At 32.5% G+C, this 28,000-nt stretch overlaps 2 protein-coding genes across 6 annotated transcripts; one reads left to right on the plus strand and one right to left on the minus strand.

Moving 5' to 3' along the window:
- The first annotated feature begins 1,208 nt into the window (after positions 1-1,208).
- LOC145328024 (compound eye opsin BCRH2-like) lies at positions 1,209-16,695 on the plus strand. Of its 3 annotated transcripts, XM_080171571.1 has the most exons (14): positions 1,209-1,374; positions 2,495-2,585; positions 3,292-3,366; positions 3,768-3,871; positions 4,238-4,342; positions 5,372-5,475; positions 6,039-6,115; positions 6,573-6,673; positions 6,831-6,916; positions 8,522-8,642; positions 9,208-9,318; positions 9,616-9,704; positions 15,411-15,510; positions 16,615-16,695. In XM_080171571.1, the coding sequence occupies exons 2-13, from the start codon at positions 2,519-2,521 to the stop codon at positions 15,502-15,504; spliced, it is 1,134 nt and encodes a 377-aa protein (XP_080027697.1). In that variant the 5' UTR covers positions 1,209-1,374; positions 2,495-2,518; the 3' UTR covers positions 15,505-15,510; positions 16,615-16,695. The 3 variants fall into 3 exon arrangements, with proteins under 3 accessions (XP_080027697.1, XP_080027699.1, XP_080027698.1); XM_080171573.1 differs by lacking the exons at positions 1,209-1,374; positions 2,495-2,585 and adding an exon at positions 2,671-2,722; XM_080171572.1 differs by lacking the exons at positions 1,209-1,374; positions 2,495-2,585 and adding an exon at positions 2,897-2,944.
- Positions 16,696-18,210: 1,515 nt separating this feature from the next.
- Positions 18,211-27,999, minus strand: LOC145328025 (stress-induced-phosphoprotein 1-like). 3 transcript variants are annotated; one of them, XM_080171576.1, is made up of 13 exons: positions 27,137-27,189; positions 26,848-27,013; positions 26,142-26,222; positions 25,547-25,618; positions 24,986-25,105; positions 24,073-24,158; positions 23,441-23,576; positions 22,746-22,817; positions 22,033-22,122; positions 21,686-21,787; positions 21,173-21,220; positions 19,176-19,622; positions 18,211-18,581 (listed from the first exon to the last, which is right to left on the minus strand). In XM_080171576.1, exons 2-12 carry the CDS (start codon positions 27,004-27,006, stop codon positions 19,533-19,535), a joined length of 1,056 nt encoding a protein of 351 aa, XP_080027702.1. In that variant the 5' UTR covers positions 27,007-27,013; positions 27,137-27,189; the 3' UTR covers positions 18,211-18,581; positions 19,176-19,532. The 3 variants fall into 3 exon arrangements, with proteins under 3 accessions (XP_080027702.1, XP_080027700.1, XP_080027701.1); XM_080171574.1 differs by having other exon boundaries at positions 26,848-27,999; XM_080171575.1 differs by lacking the exon at positions 18,211-18,581 and adding an exon at positions 18,626-18,735 and having other exon boundaries at positions 26,848-27,999.
- Between the last annotated feature and the right edge of the window lies 1 nt (position 28,000).

Here is a 28,000-nt window from a genome sequence, read left to right on the forward strand (position 1 = left end):
CTGTACCGAAGGATCTCACAAACACTGAAACAATAATGTGGTTCTCCTGTTCAATGGAATTTGTTATAGGTCCTGGGTAGGTTTATATCTATTTTGGGGGAGGGTAAAAACACCCTCTTATGATATTAACATAGAGAAATCATATCAAAAGTTAGATATTTTAAAAGAAAATATTTTAAGTACCAATTGGGGCTGCTTGTGTATAAAAACAACCATTCCTTTGCAAAAAAACGCGATATTTGGTTTAAGTAAATATTCATTTATCTAGCCTTTTTCAAACATTGTGATGAGCTATCGCTCGATCATTTATTACCTTGGGATTTAAAGATTCTTTTATGCTAAATTTTGTTTGATTTAATAACTTATTTAATTATTCCTTTATTCTTGTTACTATGCTTGGTGGTTATTGAAACCTTACAATTTAATTCCAGTAAAAACAAGGATGATAACATTCATAGGAAAATTCAACATCAAATGATTAAAAGAAAAAAATACTTGTTTTGGTGCTAGTTAATTGTCCCTGAATTATAAATATAACATATAATTAAAATCCTTTCTATCTACATATCCTATAATATAAAGTAGTAAGGTGTTTTTGTCTGTGGCGAAGGATCCCGCTAATCAATGAACCGAAACGGTTCTCCTTTACAGTGTAGCTTCTCATAGGTCCTGGGAAGGTTTTTAACTATTTTTGGGAGAGGTACCACCACCACACCAAGAAAATTTTGTTTCCCCTCTAAAATTCTTTTACCTTTTCTTTTTGAAACGGGGTTCTAGTATGTAATAAAGTAGAATGATTTCTGCCGGTCTATTTGTCGGTAATTCCGGATAAAGCTTAAGAGCTCCCTAATCGCTGGACCAATTGGACAAAAGAAATTTAGAAGTTATACCTTCTGGAATCTGGACATAAAAAATTTTAGTCTTTTTCTTAACATAAATTGATTTTGGAGAATCTATCATTACCTTTAAGAGCGAAGCCACAAACGTAAACTACTTACAGTATAATATTTAGTAAACGTTGATTGCCTATTCAAACTCATTCTTTTTTAAACTCTAGCCAAGAAAAAAAAATCTACAGATTTTTGTTTGATACGCAAATTAGAATCAATGTTAAAATAATGTGTGAATAAAAAATCCTATAGTAGCTTTTCTCTAAATAATTATCAAGTAGGTATAAAAGTAAATGCTTTACTTATATATTTGCTTATTGTATTATCACCTTCTATAAGCCTACACAATATACTATACAGTCAGCATATAGTAGTGTGGTATCGCTGGTTCTAACATACCTACACAATATACTATACAGTCAGCATATAGTAGAGTGGTGTCGCTGGTTCTAACATACCTACAGTTGTTTACCATTATTGAAAGGTGATATATCCTTCAGATTGAAGTGCAGCTGCTAGATAGTTAACCTTAGTCTGTATATACACACACGAAAAAGGAATTGTCATTCTTAAAAATAATCTTACTTTTAATGTTGTTATTTAACACTTTTTTAGCAGCAAAGCTACTCTTAAAGCGTTCATGTCCTTCCATCTATCTGTATCGCCTGTATGATTTTAGATTTTCTATCAAACCACTAAAAAATCACTCTTTTAAGAAAAGTGGTATTGTCCTATAGGGCGATGACAAAAATCTAATAAAATTTACATATTTTGCATAAATCTTTTTCTCTCTGCTGGTTCTCAGCCATACTGAAAAATCATGTATAGCATCGAATTACAGAAATTTTCCACGAATATTGAAATTAAAATCATAAAAAAATAATATACCAGTTTTAATCTTATATTTCTTCTTTTAATATCTGCGGAAACCTGACTCTAATAAGATGTGATAAATAACCATTCTTGATAAAAGTAAAATAATCATAAGTAATAAAGGGGGAGGTAGGTTGTGCTAAAATTCCGTAAAAGTGTGAGTTTTAAGGCTTAAAAACAGTAGTAGAACGACAATATTCACTAAATATGTGTATTCCTTATTGAAAAGAACTATAGACAAAATATCAATGAAAATTATTTAGTGAATATTATCGATCTACTACTGTTTTTAAGCCTAAAAACTCACACTTTTACGGAATTTAAAAATATCTATAATACAATGCATACATGATTTTTCAGTATGGCTGAGAACCGGTTCTAATCCATCGGATATTAATCGGCCATACTGAAAAAATATTACCCTCATTTTCTTCGAGTGAAATAATGTCTTTGAATGCTGAAACACTCTAAAGAAGATTTTTTAATTTGAATCATGAAGCAGCTTATATTTAGTGTCTTAAAAAAAATGTGGACAAATGTTACAATGCTTGGCTGAACTATTCCGATTGACGTCATATTAGGAAGGCAATATGAGGTCAATCATTGGTAATTTTGTCCACTTTCTTGCAGACACTATAAGCTACTTTTTGATTTTGTCTTCTTAATAGAAAATTTGGCAATTGCCACCAACCTCAAATAACTACAAAAGTTAATGAAAATCTTTATTCTAGGATTAAGAATACAACTGCTTTAAGATGGTTCAAGCCGCCGGCAGTGATGGTATCTATATGGATGCTTCATTTAACCTCTACTATCCTAAAGGTAGATAGATAGATAGATGGAGAGACATATAGATAGACAGATAGATAGACAGGCACATAGATAGATATTAGTTCTGTTCAAAGCCGGTAGTGATGGTATCTATATGGATGCCTCATTTAACCTTTACTATCCTAAAGGTAGATAGATAGATAGATGGAGATACAGATAGATAGATTGTTATAATCAAGCCTAGAAATACTTGTACCTATGTTTTCTTTAACCTATACTATCCTATAGATATATAGATAAAAAGATAGATAGATAGATAGATAGACACATAGATAAATTGATAGTTATATTCTAATCTGGTAGTGCTGGTATCTATATGGATGCTTCATTTAGCCTTTACTATCCTAAAGGTAGATGGGTAGATAGATATATAGACAGATAGATAGATAGATAGATAGATGGACAAACAGATAGTTAGATTGATAGTTATATTCAAAACATATATAGAAGAATGACTAAGTATCTATTTAGGTATTAGTGTATAACACTAGAGGGAGAAAGGGTTAAATAACTGTATCTCCCCATCGCAACCACCTTGTGCAACCTTTCTATTGGGTCATTGAAAATCAACCAATGTCGCTTATATTAACACAGCCAAGTAGCAGAAAATAATTTAGAAGCAGACGAAAGAGGTCTTTGAAAAAATAAGGAAGGTAGTTGTCTGTATATACATCTATACTATAGATCTGTTATTTAGGTTACAATCAGCTGTACGACCTTCCCGAGGATTTAAAATCTGTTGTCAGCGAACACTGGGGCCAGTTCCCGCCACAGGAGTCCGATCCTTAAATATCATTATTCTGATATCAATATTCATACATTCAAAGATATTTTTTTACGTTTTAATAATGACTTTGAATCAAGAAGTTATGTATTTGGTGACTATTTTGATTAATGTTTAAACGTTAATCCTAACCTCTGAACCGATATGGTTCCAATTTACAGTGAAGCTTTTTATAGGTCTAGGGAAGATTTTTTAGAAATTTGGGAGAGGGTATCTCCACACTCAAAGTAAAAAATGACCCCACCACAAAAAAATATTTTTATACTTTTTGAAACTTAATTGTTCCCCTCCGAAGTTAAGTGCTCATAGAGGCTTCTCGGGGCGTAGCCGCTGGTTGTTTAATAAAATGTTAAATATTTGTACAAATTTTGAAGGATTGAACTGTTTGTAGCACCCACTTGTCAGCCATATTTTTGGTATCCTATTTTTTGTCCTATGGCTGGTTAATTTCTTTGGAAATGGTCTGGTTATATTTATTTTTCTCAAGACTAAAAGGGATACATTTCATTTGTTTTTTTAAGATTATTTTTTAAAACAAAGCATCCCTATATTTAAGGTTTGTCAGTCCACCAATCCGACTATAACGTAACGTTGGTCAATTTTAAACAAGTCATTTTAACATAAACTTTTTTATGGTATAATTATCAACCAATTTTTTGCATACTATAGTATTGGTTAGCTTCAAATGTGACTTCGTTAGTACTAACTAGATGTTTCCTAACTTTTCTACCAATGATTTTAATCTACAGAAAGTGTAATTTTGTTTATCATAATTAGAGATGTACATTATTTTATCGTCCATTGTCTTATCCCTTTAGATCCTGAATTTAGTCCTACAAATGAAGTGTATCTCTGAAACAGTTTGCGGACCCCAACAAACATGTTTGTAGTGAATCTAGCCCTCTCGGATGCCTGTATGATGTTCTGCATGGGGCCTCCGGTTACCATCAATGCCTTTGTCCAGGTATCTATCTAGCTTTGTATCTGAGAAAACATCTCAATAAGAATGCCGCACTCTGGGAGGTATCTGGAAGGAAAATGTCGTCGTAGGAGATTTTTAGGATAAGGATTAACGGTTATTGGAATTTTCATTTAGTACACGACACAAGAGACTTAAGGAACGCTTCCTTTCTGATACAGTATCATTAAAGTAAAAGAATAGGGGGGGGGGGATGAGCTATAGGTAATTCTGCCCATGGGGTGAAGACCCTGTACCAAATTTGCACTAGTGCTTTTAAATCAGACAGGTCCCCCCAAAAAAGAACAGAAAGCAATTTGCTAGCAGACTAAAGGGGTCTTCACCACTTGCAGAAGGTAGTTTATGATGGGTTATACATTTGTTTTTTGTATCTATCCATAAAGTTATATATTTGTTCTGCATGCAATTAGGGTCCTACCATCTGTCTGTCTTTATTGGATAGTTTTGAACCTAGTAAAAGTGGCTGACTCAGACTATGACGTCAAAAAAATTAACCAATGAGAGGCCACTAAAAATTTTACCATTGGTCAATTAAAGTGTATACTGGCCTCTCATTGGTTAATTTTTTTACGTCATAATCTGAGTCAGCTACTTTTACTAGGTTCATAGTTTTGATCCTAAAATATTAGAATAGTCCTATTGATTTCAGACTATACATTGGGATTCATGTATAGTATAGCAACTCAATAATTAAACTTTTTAACATTATAGTAAAACACTTGAGAGAAAAGGGACAAATAACTGTATTTTCTCTATCGCAATGATCTAGTGCCGACTCTCAATTGTGTCTTTGAAAATCAAACACGGTAACGAGAATATTAGTACAGCCAAGTAGCAGAAAGCAATTTGCTTGCAGACGAAAAAGGTCATTGTAAAAGGGGTAAAAGGTAGGTATTTGATTCAACAACTAATTTTAATCTACAGAAGTAATAATTTTGTGTATCATCATTGGAGATGTGCATTAACTTATCGGCCATTGTCTTATCCCTTTAAATTGTATGATGAGACTTTCAGAGATACTGGATGTACGGAGCATTTGCGTGCCAACTGTATGCCTGTATTGGAGCCATCTGTGGAACAGCTTCTCTCCTTACTATGGTCGTCATTGGTTATGACAGGTTCATTATATTTAATACAGCTTTCCGCGGGTATAAAAATGAAAAATTGAAAGATTAAACATTAATTCAAACTTTTAAATCAGGAATAAAGGGAAGTATTGTAAAATCAAACAGGTTTTGGTGTATATCTGCATGATTTACTGATATTTAAGCGCTAAATAAAGTGTGTTTCATTCTATAATTGAATTATCATGATAAGGGGTAAACCATAAAATGCATATATTTTTTAAGGACATACTTACATTTTTAGGAATTGATTATAGAAATGCCTCGCTTATAACAATGTACTTTGTTGTCCTAGGAATCAGTATTCCAAAAATCAGACCAATCGGATAATTTGATGTTTAAAATAAACGGACTTTCTGCTAACGATTAAAGAGTTGCTTCGCTTTCTAACTCGTACCAAACTCCTATAAGAATCATCATGCAAAGTTTGAAATCGATAGGACAATTCTAACATGCCTAAATTAACGAAAAGAGCTATCCGTTACGTACCCTAATTATAGAAAAGCTTCGCTTTTACAAATTTATTAGACAAGCCTAACTATCATTTTTCTCTATAGGTACAATGTGATTGTGAAAGGATTTAGCGGAGTCAAGATCACCCCTGGAAAGGCTTTCATCATGCTGGCAGCTATCTGGGAAGGATAACTTTGATAACCACTGGTTAAAACTATATCCTATTATATAAAGTAGTAAGCTTTTTTGTCTGTAGCGAAGAATCTTACTAACCGCTGAACCGATATGGTTCTCCTTTACAATGAAGCTTCTTATAGGTCTAGCAAATGATCTCACTAACCTCTGAAAACAATATGTTACTCCTTTACAGTGAAGCTTCTTATAGGTACTAAGATGGTTTTCGGCTACTTTTTGTAAATAAGTATGGTTTGAGGCTATTTTTCTACCCTTCCATATCACTTAACAATCATGGAAGTAGGCTATATATTTTTTTCAAAAGGACTACACATAGCAAAAAATATTAGATAATAATAATTAATTATCAAAGCTTATACTACAATTAACAATAACATAAACATACTTCTACAATGAAGATTTTTGAGTACATTAAATTTGATAATAAAAGTATCCACCCCTCAGGGGCTACTCAATTGTTGTATCAGCTATGCCCTTCTTTGGATGGGGAGGTTACATGACTGAGGGAGGTCTTATGACATGTGGATATGATTATCTCTCTCAGGTAAATTACATTTCAGCAAGTTTTGTCAAAATATAATAGAATTCTTGGCAAAATCATCCATTTGAACTGAAAGAAAAAAAGGCCTGTGGCTCTTACTTGCAATCTAAGACATCTTAGTAATATTCTCTTCTTTAAAGACAACCTTTATCTATTTTAGGATTGGAACAAGAAGTCTTACATGTGGTTTGCTTTTGTATTCAACTTCATTGTTCCTCTCATCTTCAATGCTTTCTTCTACACCAAGTAAGTCTTTATATTCAACTTTATTATTCTGCTTATCTTCAATGCTTTCTTTTATACTAAGTAAGTCTTTGTATTCAACTTATCTTCAATGATTAATTCTTTTATACCAAGTAAGTCTTTGTATTCAACTTTATTTTCTTCTTATCTTCAATGCTTTCTTCTATACCAAGTAAGTCTTTGTATTCGACTTTATTATTCTTCTTATCTTCAATGCTTTCTTCTATACCAAGTAAGTCTTTGTATTTAACTTAATTATTCATCTTATCTTCAATGTTTTCTTCTATACCAAGTAAGTCTTTATATTCAACTTTATTATTCTTCTTATCTTCAATACTTTCTTCTATACCAAGTAAGTCTTTGCATTAAACTTTATTATTCCTCTTATCTTCAATGCTTTCTTCAATACCAAGTAAGTCTTTGTATTCAACTTTATTATTCCTCTTATCTTCAATGCTTTCTTCTATACCAAGTAAGTCATTGTATTCAACTTATCTTCAATGCTTTCTTCTATACCAAGTAAGTCTTTGTATTCAACTTCATTGTTCCTCTTATCTACAATGCTTTCTTCTATACCAAGTAAGTCTTTGTATTCAACTTCATTGTTCTTCTTAACTTCAATGTTTACTTCTATACCAAGTAAGTCTTTGTATTCAACTTTATTATTCTTCTTATCTTCAATTCTTTCTTCTATACCAAGTAAGACTTTGTATTCAACTTTATTGTTCCTCTTATCTACAATGCTTTCTTCTATACCAAGTAAGTCTTTGTATTCAACTTATCTTTAATGCTTTCTTCTATAACAAGAGAGTCTTTGTATTCAATAAACTATCCATCTATTGAAAAATTCACTAAGTGAAAAAGTCTTTGATACTTCTTAGTTATTTATTGTAATATATTTCTGTGAACATGGCACCCTTTTCAGTCTAAATGACATAAATCATATGAATTTAATTTACATACTAAAAAGATAATTAAAAATAAAGAAATTTGTAAAACTATAAAGGCAGAAAATGTTGCTTGTAAAGGAAATATTTTTTGATAATATGATCAACCTTGTAGTTTAGCAGGATGTTAAATGTAAATGGTGTTTTAAAAATACAGAAATATACATAAATTTAAATATTCAACATTTTTATATGAAAAAAACTATTTTCTTTTTCATTAAATTATCTTTCAAAATCAAAGTCTACTTTTATTGAAAAAGTTGTTAGAATTAAGTTAGCTTGTTAGATCTTAATATGCTGCATAGATACTGTAGAATAGAATTAGTATTTAAAAGTCAAACTATTTATACATTATTATTGATAATCAAAAAAACAATTTTTTAGAAAGTTATTGTGAAAAAAGCTTTTTAATATCGAAGTTAGCTATTATTTACTATATCTATTATATATTTCAACTAACAACATATTTATCAAACTATTATCTATTTACCCATCCAATATTATATCTATAAAGTGGTGATTTTAAATTTATCTAAGGATTTGGTGTTTCTTTTATAGGCACAATAAACAGCTTCTTAGTTTATCTAACTTTTCCTCTATCAATATACTTTTTTTGCAAGTCTTTTTTAAAAAATACTAATAGGTCTATCTATCTATCTAGGATAGTAAAGGCAGTAGTGATGCATGAGGCAGCCCTGAAGGCTCAAGCCAAGAAGATGAATGTTGACAGTTTGAGATCTAACACTGATGATAATGAAAGTGCTGAAGTCAGGATTGCAAAGGTATCTTCATAAATAAATCTCTTGTCAATAATATTTTTAAACTCTAAATCTTTCTATATTCTTCCTTTTTACTTTCATTCTCCACCTTTCCTTTCTCTGTGCATTTACAAATTTTATTGAGTAATTTTTTGTTGTTAGTCAGATGTTCTTATTGAGTCAAACTGTTCTTAATTGTGGACCATTTCATATTCATACATTTCATAAAAATTAAGAACACTTTGACTTAATAAAGGCATTTGACTACAACCCAACACCCAACTTTACGGAATTATGCTGCGAAAAAAAATGACCCTCTTTATAAGTATCTATTCATCCACCATTCTAAAGATGAATCAATGAAATTATCTTAGTTGCTATATTTTATAGTGTAATACATAAGATTAGTTATTTCTCACATCGTATTATAGACAGCTTTCCGCGGATATAAGATATACAATTATACAAGATTAAAACCAATTTTTCAGCCCCGAGATGCCCAATCTATTCATCTCAATCCATCTATCTTTGTATCTAGTTATAATTATCTTATTTTTTATTTACCTATCCCAACTGTACATTATTATAGGTTGCTATAACCAATGTAATGCTATGGATATGCATTTGGACCCCCTATGCTTTTGTGAATATGATTGCTGTTTTTGGAAATCAGGCCATTGTCACACCTATGGTTTCTCAGGCAAGGAAATTATAGAATGTTATATGCATTAGATGATTAAAAGGATGGATAGACAGACTGATGCATGCAAAGATGGGTTGATTTATACATGAACATATGTAAATTTGAATGTAACTACAGATTGAAATATATATTATATACATTCAATTTATAGAGATAGAATGAAAAAGGGATTTTTTGATGGATAGAAAGAAGAGTATAGTATATATATTTTTAATGTAGATGTTAGATAAATAGAGAGGTAAGTGATTTGAATATACATAAATAGATTAATTTATGTATCCATTTCTCTATTAGATTCCGGCTTTCTGTGCTAAAACAGCCAGTTGTTTAAATCCTGTTGTATATGCCATCAGTCATCCCAAGTATAGAGAAGCTTTGAGCAGGTAAACACTAAACACTAGGTGATTTCCCCGCAAGAAGCCGGTTGAGCACTGTTAACCTACTTCCATATTTTTAAATAAATCAAAATAAAAAGGGGTTACTTTTTCTCCTATTCCCACCCCATGCGGGGCTACAAATTACCTAATATAACCGACTCTCATCTGAGCAAAATTAATGAACAAACAAAAAATTAACCCCATCCCTTTTTTTCAATTTATTTCAAAAAAAAAATCAGGGGGGGGGTGTAAAATAGCGAATGCGTCCCCCCTTATTTACTATCCATTGGGGATGAATCTTTCACAATTGACGGATACTTAAGATGGTATTAACACCTCCTCCCCCCCTCTTCCTTTAAGAACCAGTAAATTTTTAATAAAACAATCAGTATCTTAAACTTTTGTTCCTAGCCTCTAGACGCCTCTCCAAAAGAGGGTAGTAACGGGATGTTGCCTTATATCAAGTAGAAAAATATAGATTGATCTGTTCTTATTATATTTTTATTTCCATACCACAAGAATATAAGACACTAGAATCTAGAAATAAAGTAGCTTAAAACCACCCCGGAACCTACGTGAAACTTCCCCAAAAGGGAGAACTCTATCAGTTCAGTAGTTATCGAAATTCCTTGCTGTAGACAACAAAAAAAATGTATAATGTTTAAAAGACTATAAAAACTTTTTCCTCTCCTTTTCCTTTTTGTATTTACTTACACATTAGAGATTGTATCTGTCTATCTCTGTTTAACTGTCCAAAGAAAATCGGATCAACTGCAGTTCACGGTAAAATATTCCTGGTAACGAATATATATTCCAAACGGCTGAACGTACAGATCATGCCCGCACACTGTTTTAAGCGGCATAAGAAGGCCTACAAATAATCTAAAATAGCCATAAATCAATAATGCATAATTTTCTCATAGTGCAGAGAAATACCTATTTTACGCATTTTTTCTTCAGTAAAGCATTCCCTGTGCATAATTGGCTATTCCAGATTATTTGTAGGCCTTCTTATGCCGCTTAAAATAGTGTGCGGGTATGATCTGTCCGTTCAGCCGCTTGGCAGCTAGCAGTCTTTGAAATTTATAGATTTTTGGAAATATTCATTACCAGGAATATTTTACCGTGAACTGCAGTTGATCAAGAAAATCTAATTAAAAGTTTTCCTTCTGAGTTTCAAACTAAATTTGTTCAGAAACAAAAAGATAATCATGCCCTTACTGTTTAGTTTACTTGTAGCTTTGCCAGTAGCCCTTTCGGCAGGGCTCGGCAGTAGCAACAAAGCCTCAAATTTAAACCCGTTTGGGTGCTTTGGGGGGAAGAATTTTGAGAAGAAGGAATTGTAATATTTGGATCAGGATTAGACTTCCAGCTGATTTTTAAAAAAAACTAGCGGCTACGCCCCTAGAGGCCTCTAGGGGTCCTTGAAGAGGGAAGAGTCGAATTTAATAACTAAATCTATTATTTTAGATTTTAAAAGAAAAATAAAAATTAGTGCGGGGGGTGGATAATTTTTTTCTATGGGCGATTTCTCTTGGGAGGGTGGTGGTACCCTCCCACAAAATAGTTATAAACCTTCCTGGGACCTATGAGATGCTACCCTGTAAAGGAGAACACGCTCGGTTCAGTGGTTAGCGAGATCCTTCGGTACAGACAGATAGACAGACAAACATCCTGTTACTTTATTATAAGGATTGTGGAAGGTTGATTTTCCTGAGACTTACAAGTGGACAACAAGCCCTGCTTTTCGGGCTTATTAACAAGATTGAATTTTGAATTAGAATTAAAATACTACTAGGGGATATAGGGGCTTTTTAAAAGCGAAGCTTTTCTATAATTAGGGTCGGTCCGTACGTCCGTCCGTCCGAGATAGATAGCTTTTATTCGTTAATTTAGGCATGTTAGAATTGTCCTATCGATTTCAAACTTTGCATGATGATTCCTGTAGTAGTTGGGTACGATTTAGAAAGCTTAGCAACTCTATAATCATTACCAGAATGTCCGTACGTCCATTCTAAACATGTTGATTTTTCTACGTTTTTAACAACAAATTTTCAAGTGTTTTAATTATCCGTTTGATCTGATTTTTGGCATATTGATTCCTGGGACAACAAAGAACAATATTATAAGCGAAGCAACTCTATAATCAAGTCCAAAAATGTAAGTATGTCCATAAACATTATTCTGTTTTTAAGCAGTTTTTCAACAAATTTACCTACAATTTTGATTCGACATTTATACATTTATGTTCCGATTTTTCAGTTCAGATACTATACAAGTGTTAATGTCCGTTTGTCCTACCGTTTCAGTGCTTCGCTTTTATGGATGTTGTCATCCTTGTTTTTAAAAGGGATAAGAAATGAAGAACTCAATAGGTTTAGTAGTTATTATTTTAAAAAAAACTTATGTAATAAAATAGTTAGAGCAATAAATCTTGTTACAAATGTACTTTAACAAAACATATTATAGTATAATGTACTTAGGCCAGGGATTTAGATATAATACCTGCCTTTGCTTACAATTTAATGTTATAGCATCTAAGGGCTTTTCAAAGGGGTCATAAAAATAGCTTTAAACCATCCCGTGACCTATGTGAAGCTTAAAATCAGTTTAGTAGTTATTGAAATCTTTTGCTTCAGACAAAAAACCTTAATATTTAATATAATATGATAAATTTTTAGTAGCGCTACTCAGGGGCGTCCAAATCCTTTTTTTTTTGGAGGGGGGGGGGCTAATTTGATAATGTAAAAAGGTACCTACCCAATAATGAAGTACTATTAAATATTTAGTTGTAAAAATGCGTGCGAAGCGCGCCAAAAATTTTTTTTGTTAGGGTTTTTTTATTTTGGGAGGGTATTTTACCCCCCCCCCCCCTAATTGTTTTGGGGGTAAATACCCCCTCCTAAATAGTTGGGGGTGCATACTGCACCCCCAAGGTAGGGGTAAATTTGAAATGGAGGGACGGTAATCATCCCTTTACCCTCCCCCCTTGGACGTCCTTGGCGCTACTATTCTACAACCAAGGTGGGTATATATCCACCCCCTACCAAAATTAAGGGGGGTGGTAACACTACCCTTGGAACCATTCCCGTTAAGGGGGGTCTACAAATTTTTAGGACCCCCTGGCAAATCCCTGTGCACGCCACTGTAATCTAAAGTATGCCCATAATAAATTTTCTCGTATTCATTCGAATCCGGTGGATAGGAACCGGTTCTCATCCATACGAAAAAACTATGTCTAGCATCGTATTATATCCAGTTTTCTACGAATATAGAAATGTACAATCATAAGATAAAAACCAGTTTTTTTGCCGGTGCCTCCGGCACCTCGGCGCTAAAAAAAACTAGTTTTAATCTTATAATTGTACATTCTATATCCGCGGAAAGCCGTTTATAATACGATACGAGAAATAACTATTAACATAGAAAAAGAAATTGTACAGTTTTATATAAATCAAATGCTTTGTGGAATTCAAACTAACTTTTTTCCGAAGCAAAGCTGATATATAAATTTAGTTGTCCGTCTTTCCTATACTTTTGTAAATAACGGAAATGCGTTGATGCTGTTTAGCCTAGAGCGGTTGTTTTTAAAATTCTTATTACAATTAAACTTTTTACAATTCTAGTTTATGTGTTATTGTGATCAACTGAAAATTGATTGCCCAATTATTCTCTAATTTCCGAAGTTGTACAGCAGATAACCCAATTATTGCAAAAGCTATTTTCAGCTACTCCGGTAAATGGGAAAAGCGATATAATGTATAAACTATCTATACATTATACAATACATTAAAATTTTTTATTTAAATTTTTTTTTTAAGTTTAAAGCTTTTTTAGGTAGTAGTAAATAGTGAGATAGGATGCGGGTGCTATGTACACAATAGGAAACTAGAATTTAGCTGACCGTTATTTTAGATTTTTACAGAGGAAACCAGGGATTTTATGGGATAAGACAATGGACAAAAAATTGATATACAAATTACCGTTTTGTAGAATACTAGTTTTGAACGAACTAATTAAAAGAACGTGTCCTAACTTTTGTGCTTTTATTTTAACCCATTCGTGACGAGCTCCCAAAGTACGAAATTTTGATTCAACAAGGTTTAAACAAAGTAGATTTTTTTATATAATTACTCAGAATTCAAAATAATTAAAGATTTTACTATTTTGGTTTATAATAGCAATTTTCTTCTGTTTTTGTTGCGTTTTAGTAACTTAAAATCAACTTAATTTTTAAAAAATATTTCAATTACTTTAAGAATAAGAGGTCTACAAAAAAACCTATTGCTATCTAAATTCTATGAATCATTTTACATCTACTACTTACTAAAAACATCGAATGGCTATTTTTTTTAAATCACAAAAGTTAGGACACGTTCTTTGTTAAAAGTAGCAAGTCATTGAGTGAGATAATGTGGTTGTAAAACTTTGGGTACCAGTGCAATTTACAGTTCCTTCCTGAGTTGAAATTCTTTATTCTTAATAATTTTTTTCATTGTTTTTTCTGTCCTTTACATGTTTTTGTTAAAATTCTATTAACTGCATGAGATTCTATTATATTAATCTATGTTTGAAAAAGACATAAATTTTACTAATGTAGTTAGTTATATCCCATTTAAATCTCTTTCCATATTATACAATTCTACATTACAAAACATTATTATTTTTTTTTTAAAGCGAAGCTTTTCAATAGTTAGGGTCGGTTCGTTCGTTAGGAACGGATAGCTTTTTCGTTCATTTAGGCATGTTAAAGTTATCCTTCCGCTTTTAAACTTTACATGGTGATTTCTATAGTATACAGGTACAATTTAGAAAGCATAGCAACTCTATAATCCATACCAGAATGTCCGTACGTCCATTTTTAAAAAACGAAAGTTGTATGTGATATTATTATCCGATTGATCTGATTTTTTGAATACTGATTCCTAGGACACCAAAGTACAATGTTATAAGCAAAGCATCTCTATAATCAAGTCCTAAAAATACTGTCCTACCGTTTCAGAGCTTCGCTTTTATGGATGTTGTCATCCTTGTTCATCTCAAAGTCTTTCCTGTGAAGTTCTTTTTGTTTGAAACAAAAGATCTCGGAAACTAGTAAACAATTGTGTTTAATTTACAAGGAAAGATTCATATTCTATGAGATGGTTTCAGGCTATTTTCATAACACACCTCATGAAATGCAATCACCACCCCTAGAAGCAAAGCCGAAGGTGACCTATAAAACAATCTAGAACAATGTCAGCGTGTCCGTCTGAAGGAAGGCTTAAGATTTGAACCATAGAAAATCTTCGCTAAAAACTAATCGGAATTTTGAAAGTAGATTAGATTAGATTTATTATTCTTTGGTGTACACTGTACGTACATACATAGAAAAAAACAACAATAATAAATGAATTAAATGAGTATTATATACATTTATATATACAGTCAAATTTTATTGATATGGTTAATTTATAAAAAAAAAATTCCTCCCAAATGGCAGTTTCCTAAAAAGTAGGAAGTATGCAGTAATGTGTATTCACACATTGTTTTCATACAGGCCATAAAAGTAAGACAAATTTAAAAAAAACATAACAAGCAATAGATAAAATCATATTGGAGAGGAAAGAATGATAATAGGAAGGAATGATTAGGGCATACAAGTCTCACACCATTATTGCAATAATAGAAATTTTCAACAAATAAATTTTAACTAAAGTGCGTCCTTTTCAGGGAAGTTCCCTGTCTGGGCATCAGAGAGGAGAGAAAAGCAGGGAGCAATGGCACAGACAATGGAGGCGAAGAAAGTGTCCAAACCAAAGCATAGGTTCAGGTAACTATCGGACGCGTGACGTTATTGTTATTGACAAAGTAAGATTTTTGAGAATATGTGTTACACTATTTTAAAGTTTTAGTTTTCTTATTTGTAGGCTTAAAAACTTGATCTGGATTTGGTGTCCTAACTTTTCAACCTATAATTTTAATCTACAGAAAAGGTTAATTTGTTGATAATCATGGGGGGTGTACAATTTATAGTCCATTGCCTGATTCCTGCGGAAAGTTCCTTGGTCAAAAATGGCGCTTTCGCCGTGTTATTAGCATTGAAAGCCCCCAATATGTAAGGACCTCGTCCTCATACAGTGCAGTAGTTATAGAATATGTGGATATATTCACAGTGGAAAATTTGTCGTCAATTTAGGTCGTTAATATGGACCTATTATCCAGTTCGTTCTTTCAGTAGGAGGTGAGGGGGGTATAGTTATTTTAGCCAACTGGGATTATTACTTAATTTGAGTACATTAAAATCTGGTGCAACATCCAAGTAATTATATATCGATTATTTAACAGAAAGACTTCAGGGAGTAAGGGAGGGGACAATGGGCAATTAATTCAATATAACAGTTATCAAAGAAAGGGCATGAAATCCAGTTTAATCCAATAAATTTGTAGGAAATTATAAAGGGATTGTTAATTGAATAATAGATTTCCATAGCCTCATGTAAAGTGAAATCACAACTTGTTTTTGATGAAATATATTGAGGTTTTTTGGTGTGATTTTTATATTAAAAGATTATTGGACCCGGCCAGCTGCTAGCAAGAATATGACTGCCCCTTTTTATTCTGTTATTTTCCCTTGCCCCCACCTCCCCTCTCCCTTCTCCCCGTCTGCTACATTCCAAACTAACACAACGAGTGTTTATTTCCCTTCCCCCTACTTCCCTTATCCCCTCTCCCCGTCTGCAATATTCAAAACATACATAACGAGTAGCGGCATTCTATGCGCAAGTCCCCAAACTCAGTCAGAAACTGCTAAATTCTTGCACATTCCCTTTAAGCCAGTCCCCAAAGTCTGAGACTCCTAAAAATTGAATATTCGATCCATTGTCCCCTCCCTTACTCCCTGGAAAGACTTACTATTTGATTTTTTTATTTTTAGATGTTCGGAGGTCAGTTTATTCCAGTCTTTCTAAGAGATTTATATTTGAATATCATGAGAAACTAATTAAATAAAGACTTTATTTATATTGTTTTCTTTTGTGTTTCACAACGTAGCTACTCTACTGATTATTCGTGTCAGGGGCTGTCTCAAACGTCACATTTTATTATTATTACGCCCCTGAAGACTCGAGGGTTAATAACATAGGTGCTGTTCCCTTATCTGGCATTGAACCCTCCCTTTCCTTATTTTTAAAAATAAATCAAAGATAATAGGGATAGCTTCCTATATTCTAAGCATTCCTAACCAATAATGAAATTAATTCGGAAAAAATTCACGAAACCTATACGTGTTTTTCAGCTGTCGTTGGGCAACACATCGTAAAATTGACGACATCTCCATTTGTCCCCCAAATTTTATTTTAGATATATTTCGTTTGTTGGTTATACCTTATACCTGATTCCTAACCCCTTCGGGGATAACCTACTAAATTCAATCTGACCTAAAGGAGAGAGGGGACGGGAGAGATTATTAAAGATTTAACTTCTCCTAAAAGAACAGATTGACCCGTAAGCTAATATCTTTCAGTATTATAAACAAGGATGACAACATATATAAAAGCGAAGCTCTGATATGGAAGGACAAACGAACATTAACACTTGTAGAGTGTCAGAACTAAATATTAATGGATAATATGTACAAAATTGTTAGTAAATTTGTTGCAAAACTGATTAAATACATGATACTGTTTAAGGACATACTGACATATTTAGAGATGCTTCGCTTATCACATTGTACCTTGATGTAATGAAATTGTAATTCAAAGAATCAGATGACAAGGATAATATTAACATACAAAAATTTGTTGTCAAAAAGAGTAAAAATTTTAAAAATCAGCTTGTTTTAAATGTCCGTAAGGACTTTCTGGTAGTAGTTATAGAGTTGCTTCGCTTTCTAAGTCATACATAACTTTTATAGGAATCAGCAAACAAAGTTTGAAATCGATGGGACAATTCTAACCTATTTAAACTAACGAAAAGAGCCAACTGTAACAGACGGAGAACCAGCTTATACCAATAACGAAATAAATTCGGGGAAAAAAATCACGAAACTTATACGTCTTTTTCAGCTGTCGTTGGGGGGCAACACATCGTAAAATTGACGACCTCTCCATTTGCCCCCCAAATATTATTTTAGATTTTTTTCGCTTGTTGGTTATACCTTATTCCTGACGGAGAACCCCTAATTATAGAAAAGCTTCGCTTTAGAAAATAAAAGCAGTCCGAATGCAGTGCCCTATAATGATGGAAATGTTTACAAGAAGTTTCAGGCTTCAGCCATCTAACTTTTGTAGGAGCAGAGAAAAAAAATTGCAAAAGGCAAAAGCTATGAAGTGTTTTATATACCTACTTAATTTCATAATTATGCTCCATACTAAATGAGAATATTGATAAGAAGTTTTAGCAGTCTATCATTAATGGAAGCCGAGAAAATCATTTCCCCCAAAATCGTTGCAGACGGAGAGACAGACGGGACATTTCGAATTATAGAGTGGCTAAGAATAAGAATATGAATATAAAATAACCAAAAACACAAATTGACAAAAAAAAACTTTATTTATGAATGAATTGGCGAATATCACTTATAAACCTAGAGAAATTACATATTAAAATCACAATTTTCATTAAGATTAAAAAAATTACATAAAAGTTTTTTGGTGATTCCGAAAAAAATTATATTAGATGAAACCTATCCTAAAAATGCTTAAATAAATATTAAATAGAATCATCGAAAATGAAAAAGATATTTTTATAAAGGAACATAAAGATTTAAATAATTTTAAGTGATAATTCACAAAATACAAGCATAAAATAACTAGAGCACGTTTTAACTCGATTTGTTTTTGTATGACTACGATTAAGCAATAAAAGTAAAAAAGGTAATACAATAGTTGTAATGGGAAAACACTGTTTCTAAAAAAAAAATTTATTGGTTAAAAAAATCCTCCAAATTGTTTTTTTGCAGTGTTTTAGAGCATTGAAATCATGGATTATTTTGATAATATCATATTATTGATTTGTAGGTGGTTTAAAAAACGAATTTAATCATATTTTATCAATGCTTAAATTGAGTAAAAATAAGGCATTCGTGTTTATTAATTGCCATGTTTATCTTTTCATATGAATCGAAAAGATATATAAATTCACCAGATTGTGTTGGTCACATGGAAATTAAATTTTCTAAAATATGTTGAAATATACAAAGTTTCAGTGATTTTAATCTAACTAAGATTTACCTTTGAGAAAAAAACTGATTAAAATCCACATAAATAAAATATTTGTCATATTCTAATATTTCAAAATTCTAGAAAATTTGTGTTTCCGTGGTTGTTGGTGTGAAAAAAATTGAGAATGCCCAAAAGTTAACAATGTGAAGCTTGGTAATATTATGTGAGGATTCAAACCAGCAAAGGCAGGGTTATGCCACAGGAGAAAAATTAGTTTGCCTCCAAATTTTCCGCCAGTGAAGTTATTCAAATTTACAGAAGCAACATAATTTACCTCGAGTGACATATTCCTGATTTGCGCATTTATTTCAAACTATATTAAAAGGTAACAGATTATAAAAACTGCCGTGAAAAATTTCAGCTGCTTATTAATGCCATTAGCAGCTTTGTAAATTAAGCTGTTTTGTAGAGTGTGTGTGTTCAGCCGTTTAAAAGATCTTTTAAAATTAAACTATTGTTCTAAAGGTTTTTTTTTTGAATTTAGGTTGTTTTATCGACTGAAAACACCCTTATCTCGATGTTATTCTATAATGGATGTTTTATCTCAGCAACGATGGTAGATCAGTTAAATATGACAAGAAACATGAACCAGGATATTTTGATAATGGACTGACTGACTGGAGAGGTCTGTTTATCTGTACTGCATAGAGATGAGGCCAGAGTCCTTCAATTTCATTATTTTTCTCATTATCTCCGGGTTCTTCAGATGTTCGCTGACAGCCTGAAAACAACATATTTTTGAAAATATCCTTATAATAAAGTAACAGGATGTGTGTTTATCTGTCTGTGTGTCTGTACCGAAGGATGTCGCTAACCACTGAACAGATCGGGTACTCCTTAACAGGGTAGCTTCTCATACGTCCTGGGAAGGTTTAAAACTATTTAGGAGAGGGTACCACCACCCTCCCCAGAAAAATCGACAAAATTAAAAAAATAAGAAATACGCCGCCCTGCGGACATTAGCTCTAAACATAATTAACACTACCTACCTTTCTAGCGACGAAAAAAATAATTTTGGTAAATTATAATAGCATACCTAATTTAAAATAGATCGAAAAGAAACAATTTTACGTGTCCCTAGAGGCCTCTAGGGGCGCGCCGCGTAGCCGCAAGTACGTAATATTTAACTTAACATAAATGTACTAAAGGTAAGGTAAATGCAACTTCCCTTCTTCAAGTTAATACTTAGGTTCAGAAAGGAAAGCAGGTCCGAATTTGATGATTATACTTTTTATTTTCTATCTGCTTTTAAAACGCTGAGCTAATATTCAATAACATCCTTCGTCCACTTGTAGCACACTTTCAAAAAGGGGGGGAAGGGGTTATAAGGGGATTTTACCACATGAAAACTTTGAATCAATGCCCCCCCCCTTAAATTTTTTTTACATAATACGCCCAATCAAACCCTCATTATAAAATTAAGCTTGGACGTCCTTGAGTGCCATTTCAGTGATGTATCATATTATACATGTGAACACTTTGGTCAAAACAACAATGAAAGGGACTATGCACGAACGAGAGCAAAGTGATAATTTAGCACCTTCCAGTAGTGATGCAGGGGTGTATATTCTGCACAAGATTAATTTTTTTACCCTGCTGCAAATTTTTATATTTTTTCCCCGCCTAGTTTTTTCCAGCAAGGAAGGGGATAAAATGGAATATTTTCAAAAATCTTTATTTTATTCATATTATGCCCCCTTCCACATATTTTTTTTTTTTTTCACCAGAGGGGAGAAAAATAAAAAAAAAATGCTTTCAGTCCTCTTAATTTTTACATTTTTTTCCCCTCAACCACTTATTTTTTTTTTATTACCCCCACCTCAGCCGGGCTAAAATTGCAGAATATACACCTTTGTAGTGATGTTAAGCATATTTTTTGTGAATATACTAGATTTCTGTTAAAAATAATACAATCGTTCAACAAAAACAAGAATATTAAAAAAAACCAATGTATAACAAAACTTCTGGAATGTGCTAAATTATCACTTTGCTCTCGTTTGTGCTTAGTCTCCTTTCCAATGGATGTAGATTACACGTGGATGATACAACAAGAGAAAAATTGTCGTCTATGTAGGTTGCAATTTCCCCCGCATTTATTGGTCGGGCCTTTTATCCAGTAGAAGGAAAGAGAGCGGGATAAAGGGAAGGCATGGGGGATATCGTTATTTTAGCCCGCTACAGAGATTACTTTATTAAAGAACATGAACATCTGATGTAAGATCCAATTAATAATACTAACATCCATTCCCTTTTCATAATAGAATTACTAACCTGAGGATCGCTCTGCATCTGTTCCAAAATCATTCTCATGGCCGGATCCTAAATTATTAAAACATTTTAGAAACTGTAGCATACCTAACACAACGGACAACCAACCATTTTGTAGCACCAACATTGTATTTGGGATCTTAAGGGATAAGACAATGGCCAATAAATTGATTATATTCCTAATAATGATACACAAAATTACCCTTTCTGTAGATTACAAATCGTGGTTTTAACGTTGGACCAATCAATCAAAATTCAATCTAAGGCCCAAAGTTGTAAAGCCAACGTTGAAGAAAATATTATTATAAGACTTTGGGTACTTGAATAATAAACAGCCCTATGTCTCCTCACTCCTTGCCGTTTTATTCATTTCTGATCGTCTAAAAGATTTGGTTTTGCTTGAAATTTTAGGTATTTTAATATATTTTTTTCTCTTTTATGAATCGTAATTACTTTAATAAATACTTTTCTTCTTTCAAGCCTACCTCTCTTTATTGTTACCCAAAATACACTTACCGCCATAATGGCCTGGACTTCTGGGTCGTTCATAGCCCTCTTCCTGACCTCCTCGGGGTCGCTGCTGCCTCCTCCAGTTGAATACTGCTTCACTGCACAGTCCTAGGTAAATAGATAGATATATGTAATTGGAAAGAAAAAGAAACTTGGCAGTTTGCATCTGGACCACAAATGAATTTATTAAAGAAAACCTGTTATTTTAAGTTAAGTTGAGGTAAAGGTATGGCAGGTGTCTCAATTTATTTTTTCGTAATGAATGAAGCTCTCCGCAGAGGAGCTTGGGATAAGGGTTGAATGTACATATATTATGTACGTGACTATTAAGTATCCAAACCCCTCAATAATACCTTGTATCCTTGCTTAGCTTCTGCATTGTTGGGGTCAATCTCCATGGCTTTCTCGTACACGTCCATTGCCTTCTGTGTTTGTCCCATAACCTAGACAAATAAATAGGATTATTCCATTGTTTGTTTCATTATCTAGTCGTATTTTTGACTTATTTTACCTACATAATAAACATATAGAAAAATCAAAATATTGAGAGAAAAATGTGATCCACAAGGACTTTTTGTTTGCAAAACCTAAGTAAAAATATGATTAAACAAATGATTATTTCACTAGGTAGGTATCGGATATCCGGCATAATAAATCATTCGGATATCCGGTATCCGGCCCAATCCTAGAGTCTAGTTTATCAAAGGTTTCTTTAAATTATCAAAATTATGTTGATTAAGCAAGTTTTTCTAAATTAAGTTATTGATAAACATCTAAACTAAATATTCTCCCTCCTGAAGTAATAAAAGGGAAAATTGCTGCATTGCAATATGAGAAGACTTATATAAAATCTAAATTTATGTATGTCAGGTGTCCTACACTATGGCACAATATCCTTTTCTTTTCCCAAGAGGACCCAGGTATAATTGGGATGTTTAATTTAATATGATTCATTAATAAGTATCCAAACTACTAAATCATAAAAAAAAAATATTGTAAGAAAGAAGAGGTTGCGTGAATAAATAACATGCATTGCATTGCAACACGATTAGAATTAAACTCTCACCTTGAGTGCATTGCCTTTTCTGAGATATGCCTTAACAAAACTTGGATCTAGTTCAATACTCTTATCACAATCCTAAAATAATTTCAATTATAAGAGATGGTGAAGCAATAATACTTTGGTGGAATGAAAAGCGAAGTATTTTTCTAAATATTCCTTCCATAACTTGATTGAATGATTCCATTATTTTGAAGTTAGCTAGAGATTACATTAAATTGCCTAATCATAAATAAAAAAAATAATATAATAAAATTCAAGGTAAACTAAGGGGACAGGGGTGTATATTCTACACAAGATTCATTTTTCCCCCTACTGCAAATATTTTAATTTTTTTCCCCTCCTACTTTTTTTCCAGCAAGGAAGGGGATAAAATGGAAAAATATTTTCAGAACTCTTTATTTTATTCATATTATGCCCCCTTCAACATATTTTTTTAGTTTTTTTTTCACCAAAGAGGGGAGAAAAATAGAAAAAAATGCTTTTAGTCCTCTTAATTATTACATTTTTTCCCCCAACCACATATTCTTATTTTTTTTACCCCCCCCCCCCCCCCCACTCCTCAGCCGGGTCAAATTGGCAGAATATACACCCGTGTATTAAGTAATAAAATTTACTCCATAATCTTTCTTCTTACACAACCAGTATTAAAATAACTGACCAATACCATTCTTTGAATATATAGTATTTGAATAGCTTACTTTGAGTGCTAAATCAAAAGCTGTAAGCTTGGTATAGCAGGCAGCCCTGTTGGAATAGATTTTGGCGTCCCGCGGGTTCCTCTTCACAGCCTCGGAGTAAAATTTCACCGCGTCAGCAAATTCTCCCTTCTTAAAACTGAAAAATAAAAACATATTTAATCAAACAAATACCTACCTAGGTAAAACAAATGAACATTTTTTATTCATATTATCCCCCTTTTGCATATTCTTTTAATTTTTACACCAAGGAGGGGAGAAAATGGAAAAAAATGTTATGAGTTCTTCTTATTTTTACATTACCCCCCCCCCCAAAAAAAAACATATTTTTTTACCCCTCCTTTAACAGGGTCAATTTTGCAGAATATATACACCCCTGTCCTGTTACATAATATATTAGGTAGGTACCTAATCAACGTTTTTAGCGTAAGGTTTAAAAATAACGATTAAACTTTTAGTAATACCTAAGTATTTTATTCATTAATTTTCTTTTTTACTTCCGTAATGGTAACAGTCATAACAAATAAAAGCATTTTTTACTCTATCTAATAAGTAATTTAAAAACTTATTGGAAAATATCAAAACTCTTAAAATAAAACATACAGACAAAGGTTTAACAAATAAAAAGTGCGTACCAGTCGTTTCCTTTCTGTTTTTCTTGTTCCGCAATCTCAGGATTAATATAAGCCTCCTCGGCCGCCTTCTTAATAGCACTCTCAACCTGTTTACAAAACAAATAGATGTAGAATATACGTGGACTAGAGGCTACGCCCCTAGAGGCCTCTAGGGGCACTTGAAGAGCGGGGGAGTTAAATCTCAAAACTTGTTTTTTTTATTTTAGCTTAAAATATATATTTTTTTTTGAGGGGGGGAGGGTAATTTTTTTCTAAGGGCGATTTCTCTTGGGAGGGAGGTAGTACCCTACCCTAAAATATTTATAAACCTTCCCGGGACCTATGAGAAGCTACCCTGTAAAGGAGAACCCGATCGGTTCAGCGGTTATCGAGATCCTTCGGTACAGGCACACAGACAAACACGCATCCTGTTACTTTATTATAAGGATATTATGACAGCGGGAAATTATCATCAAGTTTACTTGCTAATATGGAACTCGATTATTGGTCATTTCGTTCTTCCAGTAGGAGGGGAAAGATTGGGTGAAAGGGGGGAATCGTTATTTTAGCCAGCTGCGTGTTTCACTTTATTAGATAATATAAATTATGTTGTAAGATGTAAGTAATAATATATCCATTACATCTTAAAATGAAAAAAGTAACTGTCCATTCGACACAAACGTACAAACCCTATAGAATGACTGGAAAATATACCTATTACTTTTGACAGATGAAAAATGGCTATATTTTAAACCGCAAAAATTAACAGGACAAACATATAACATAGTAATTAACAGATAGCGATCTAATATCTTCATAAATATCATTATGCCAATATTTCGCAACTTAAAAACAAAAGCATAACCAATAATCAACCAGATCACAAATTAAACTGTAGTAGCTTCGCTACTTAATACTATCATGACGTACGTACCTCAGAAAGGTTCTGTCTGTAGTCCGGCGTTCTGTGTTCCGTTAAAGCTTTCTCATAGGCAGTTTTAGCTAGCTCCAACTCTCCCTTCTTCCTGTGGGCGGTACCCATTCTGTTATATGCCTAAATAGAAGGATTTATAGAGTTGCTGCGCTACCTGTACATTTGTACAATATGAAAACATTTCTTTCTAGGATAATCAATTAAAATACAAACTGTTATATGATTTAATGTAAGAATATATCATAGCTAAACGACATTATTAAAAATATTTTAAAATATGACGGTTAATTCTTAAATTTGTCTCCTTGCTTCATAAAACTAGTATTTTATGCATTTATCAAGTGATCTATTAAATTAGTAGCTGTACTACAAGTAAAACAAGTATAATAACACCTTTTAAAGAACAGTGAGCCAATGAAAAATAAGTAAATTCTAAAAATTATTATCAAATTTTGATATACTACGTCCACCTAACTACTTTGTATTTACTGCCTATCAGAATCTACGCTATAGCATTAGCCAATCAATCCTTCATTGAAATACATCAAATATCAATTATACCTTAGCAATAAGTTTAAAATCAGCTCTTTGTTCTCTACCAACATCTACAGCCTTTTTACACTCTTCAATACTCTAAAAACAAATATGTTTATCCATAAGGTAGTAAGCTTTTTTGCTTGAAGCTAAAGATCTATGAAATTGCTGAACCGCGCAACAGGATTGTACTTCTAAAGGAAGCTTTATAGATGATGGGGTGGTTTTAAGCTATTTTCTTTACCTACATCATCCTAACCGAGAGGCTAGGGTCGAAGCAACTAGTGTTACTTAATAGAAAAGCAATAAAATATCTTGTTATTTTTAAATTATCCGCTAACGTTTCTTCACAGTTTCACATTACAACTGCAATGCCAAATCACAGTGCTGTAAATCTTTCTCATCCATACGATAAAACTATGTCTAGCATTGTATTATATCCAGCTTTCTACGAAAATAAAAATGTACAATCATTCTGTACAATGTACAATTCTATATCCGCGGAAAGCTGTTTATAATACGATGCGAGAAATAACTATTTTGGTTTAGTTCCTTTTTTTTGATCTGGTAAGATTGACACATATAACACCCCCCCCCCCCCCGTAATGGTTAATTTTTTTACCTCGTCGTACTTTTTCATTTCAAAATAAACAGCGGCCAAATTTGTGTGGAAGATTAGGTTTGTGGGGTCTAATTCAATAGCCTAAAAGAATATAAAATACAATCAATCAGCTGTTAGATAAAACTATAATAATGGAAATCATCTTATATAGAGAAGTAAGGTTTTTTGGCGTTATCCTCTTAGAAATTTTTTTTTCAATTTTGTACCCCCCCCCCCCCCCCCCCCCCCGACTACCGACGAACAACTATTTTAGGTTAGGTTAGGTTTTAGGCTAGGCAGGCAAGGGAGCCGAGCGCTGCGGCTAGGCAATGGGGGCCGAGCGCTGCGGCTAGGCAGGCTAGGGAGCCGAGCGCTGCGGCCAGAGTTCATAGTTCTCTGTCGGGGGGAAAGGGGGGGGGGGGGGGGTACTCAAATTTTCAATATTGAAAAAAAAATTTCTAAGAGGATAATACCGACTACGAAACTAGTGAAAAAATAATTTGTCATAATTTTGTGAACATAAAAGAAAAGTTCATAGAAGGAATAACTACCTAAAACTTTAAGATATGAAAAGGAAATATTGGCGACAACATCGTTATTCCTCATATGAAATATCACTTGCAAAGAAATTAATAGTTTTATGCCAAATACTGTACGGTTTCTGTTTGACTACAACCAAACAAACTACTATCAGAGAGTAGCTACGCTACTAAAAACTAAATATTACCTTACTATAATGAAGAATTGCATTATCAAAATCTTTCTTTTTATAGGCTGCGTTTCCCAGCTCCTTCTCTTTTAGTGCTCCTTCGCTCATTTTCGTGCTTGTTTTAAAAAGTTTGAATCTAAAAATGTAGAAATATTGGAGTATTTTATTTTTGTGCATTTGGCGGCTTTTTTTAAAGGTTTCTTAATGACGTTTAAATATAAAAATATAAATCAAAATGAACTGAATATAAAAATTAATAGTTTAAAAGTTAAGTCTTAGAAGTTTAAATCCAAAATGCATAAGAAACCTAAAAGCGACCACATATACTTTATTTTGTACAATACAGTAATATAAAAATATTTTTTTCTAAATGTAAATTACAATAATAATACATATAAAAATTAAGTGTAAACGTTATAAAAATGTACATAAAATATCATTTCAGCGTATATACATGCATAAACACTATTTTCTAAATTAAGATTCAAATTTTTGGCTTTTCTTTTGCAGATCTACAAATATTAAAAAAAGGGGGGGGGGGGAGGGGAATTTATAACAAACAATGCTAAAATTTTTACCCCCCCCCCCCATTATATTTTTGAAATACATTAGATTTCTCACCCAAAAAAGGGAGGGTCGGAAGTGACACTTTTTTCACTGTTCATATTGTACCTATTTAAAGCAACTGCCAAGCCATATCTGAGAGCTGTAACTCTTTATTTAGTTGAGTTTCTTTGACTTCTAGTTTTGATTTAAAAAAATGTCACTTCCGCCTCCCACCTTTGAAACGCTCATCATCTCACAAATAAAAATAAAAAGCTTAGACGTTCCCTAAAGTAAAAATAGTCCCTTGATGAAAAACAATAAAATATTGATAAAAATAAAACAATAAAATATTTTACATAAGTTGTTTAAATGTAAACATAAAATATCATAACTGGTGGACGGTATATAATACTGATTTTTTTACACTAAAAATGGAATGTTACATATTCCTAAAAGTGTCACAATTATTTACATTTTTTCATAACAATGAATTTAATACAAAATTGAAAATAGTTTAATATCATTTGATTTTAACAATGCTAAATGCCACTTTTAGGTCTTTTTATGCTAAAAACATGTTTTATCAAAAAGGATTAAAACTGTCAAAAATGCAATAATAAAATAA

The sequence above is a fragment of the Acartia tonsa genome, chromosome 9 (assembly GCF_053477335.1).
Source record: "Acartia tonsa isolate MP-2025a chromosome 9, ASM5347733v1, whole genome shotgun sequence".
In the NCBI taxonomy this organism is placed as follows: domain Eukaryota; kingdom Metazoa; phylum Arthropoda; class Copepoda; order Calanoida; family Acartiidae; genus Acartia; species Acartia tonsa.

Excerpts from the sequence above, each read along its gene's own strand:
- LOC145328024 (XM_080171571.1), top strand. The coding sequence starts at position 2,519 with ATGGTTCAAGCCGCCGGCAGTGATGGTATCTATATGGATGCTTCATTT. Across the intron at positions 6,674-6,830 it reads GATATGATTATCTCTCTCAG|GATTGGAACAAGAAGTCTTA; the intron begins GTAAATTACATT and ends TATCTATTTTAG. Across the intron at positions 8,643-9,207 it reads CTGAAGTCAGGATTGCAAAG|GTTGCTATAACCAATGTAAT; the intron begins GTATCTTCATAA and ends ACATTATTATAG.
- LOC145328025 (XM_080171574.1), bottom strand. The coding sequence starts at position 27,006 with ATGCACAAAAATAAAATACTCCAATATTTCTACATTTTTAGATTCAAA. Across the intron at positions 24,159-24,985 it reads ACAGACAGAACCTTTCTGAG|GTTGAGAGTGCTATTAAGAA; the intron begins GTACGTACGTCA and ends TTTTGTAAACAG. Across the intron at positions 21,221-21,685 it reads AAGTCCAGGCCATTATGGCG|GATCCGGCCATGAGAATGAT; the intron begins GTAAGTGTATTT and ends TTAATAATTTAG.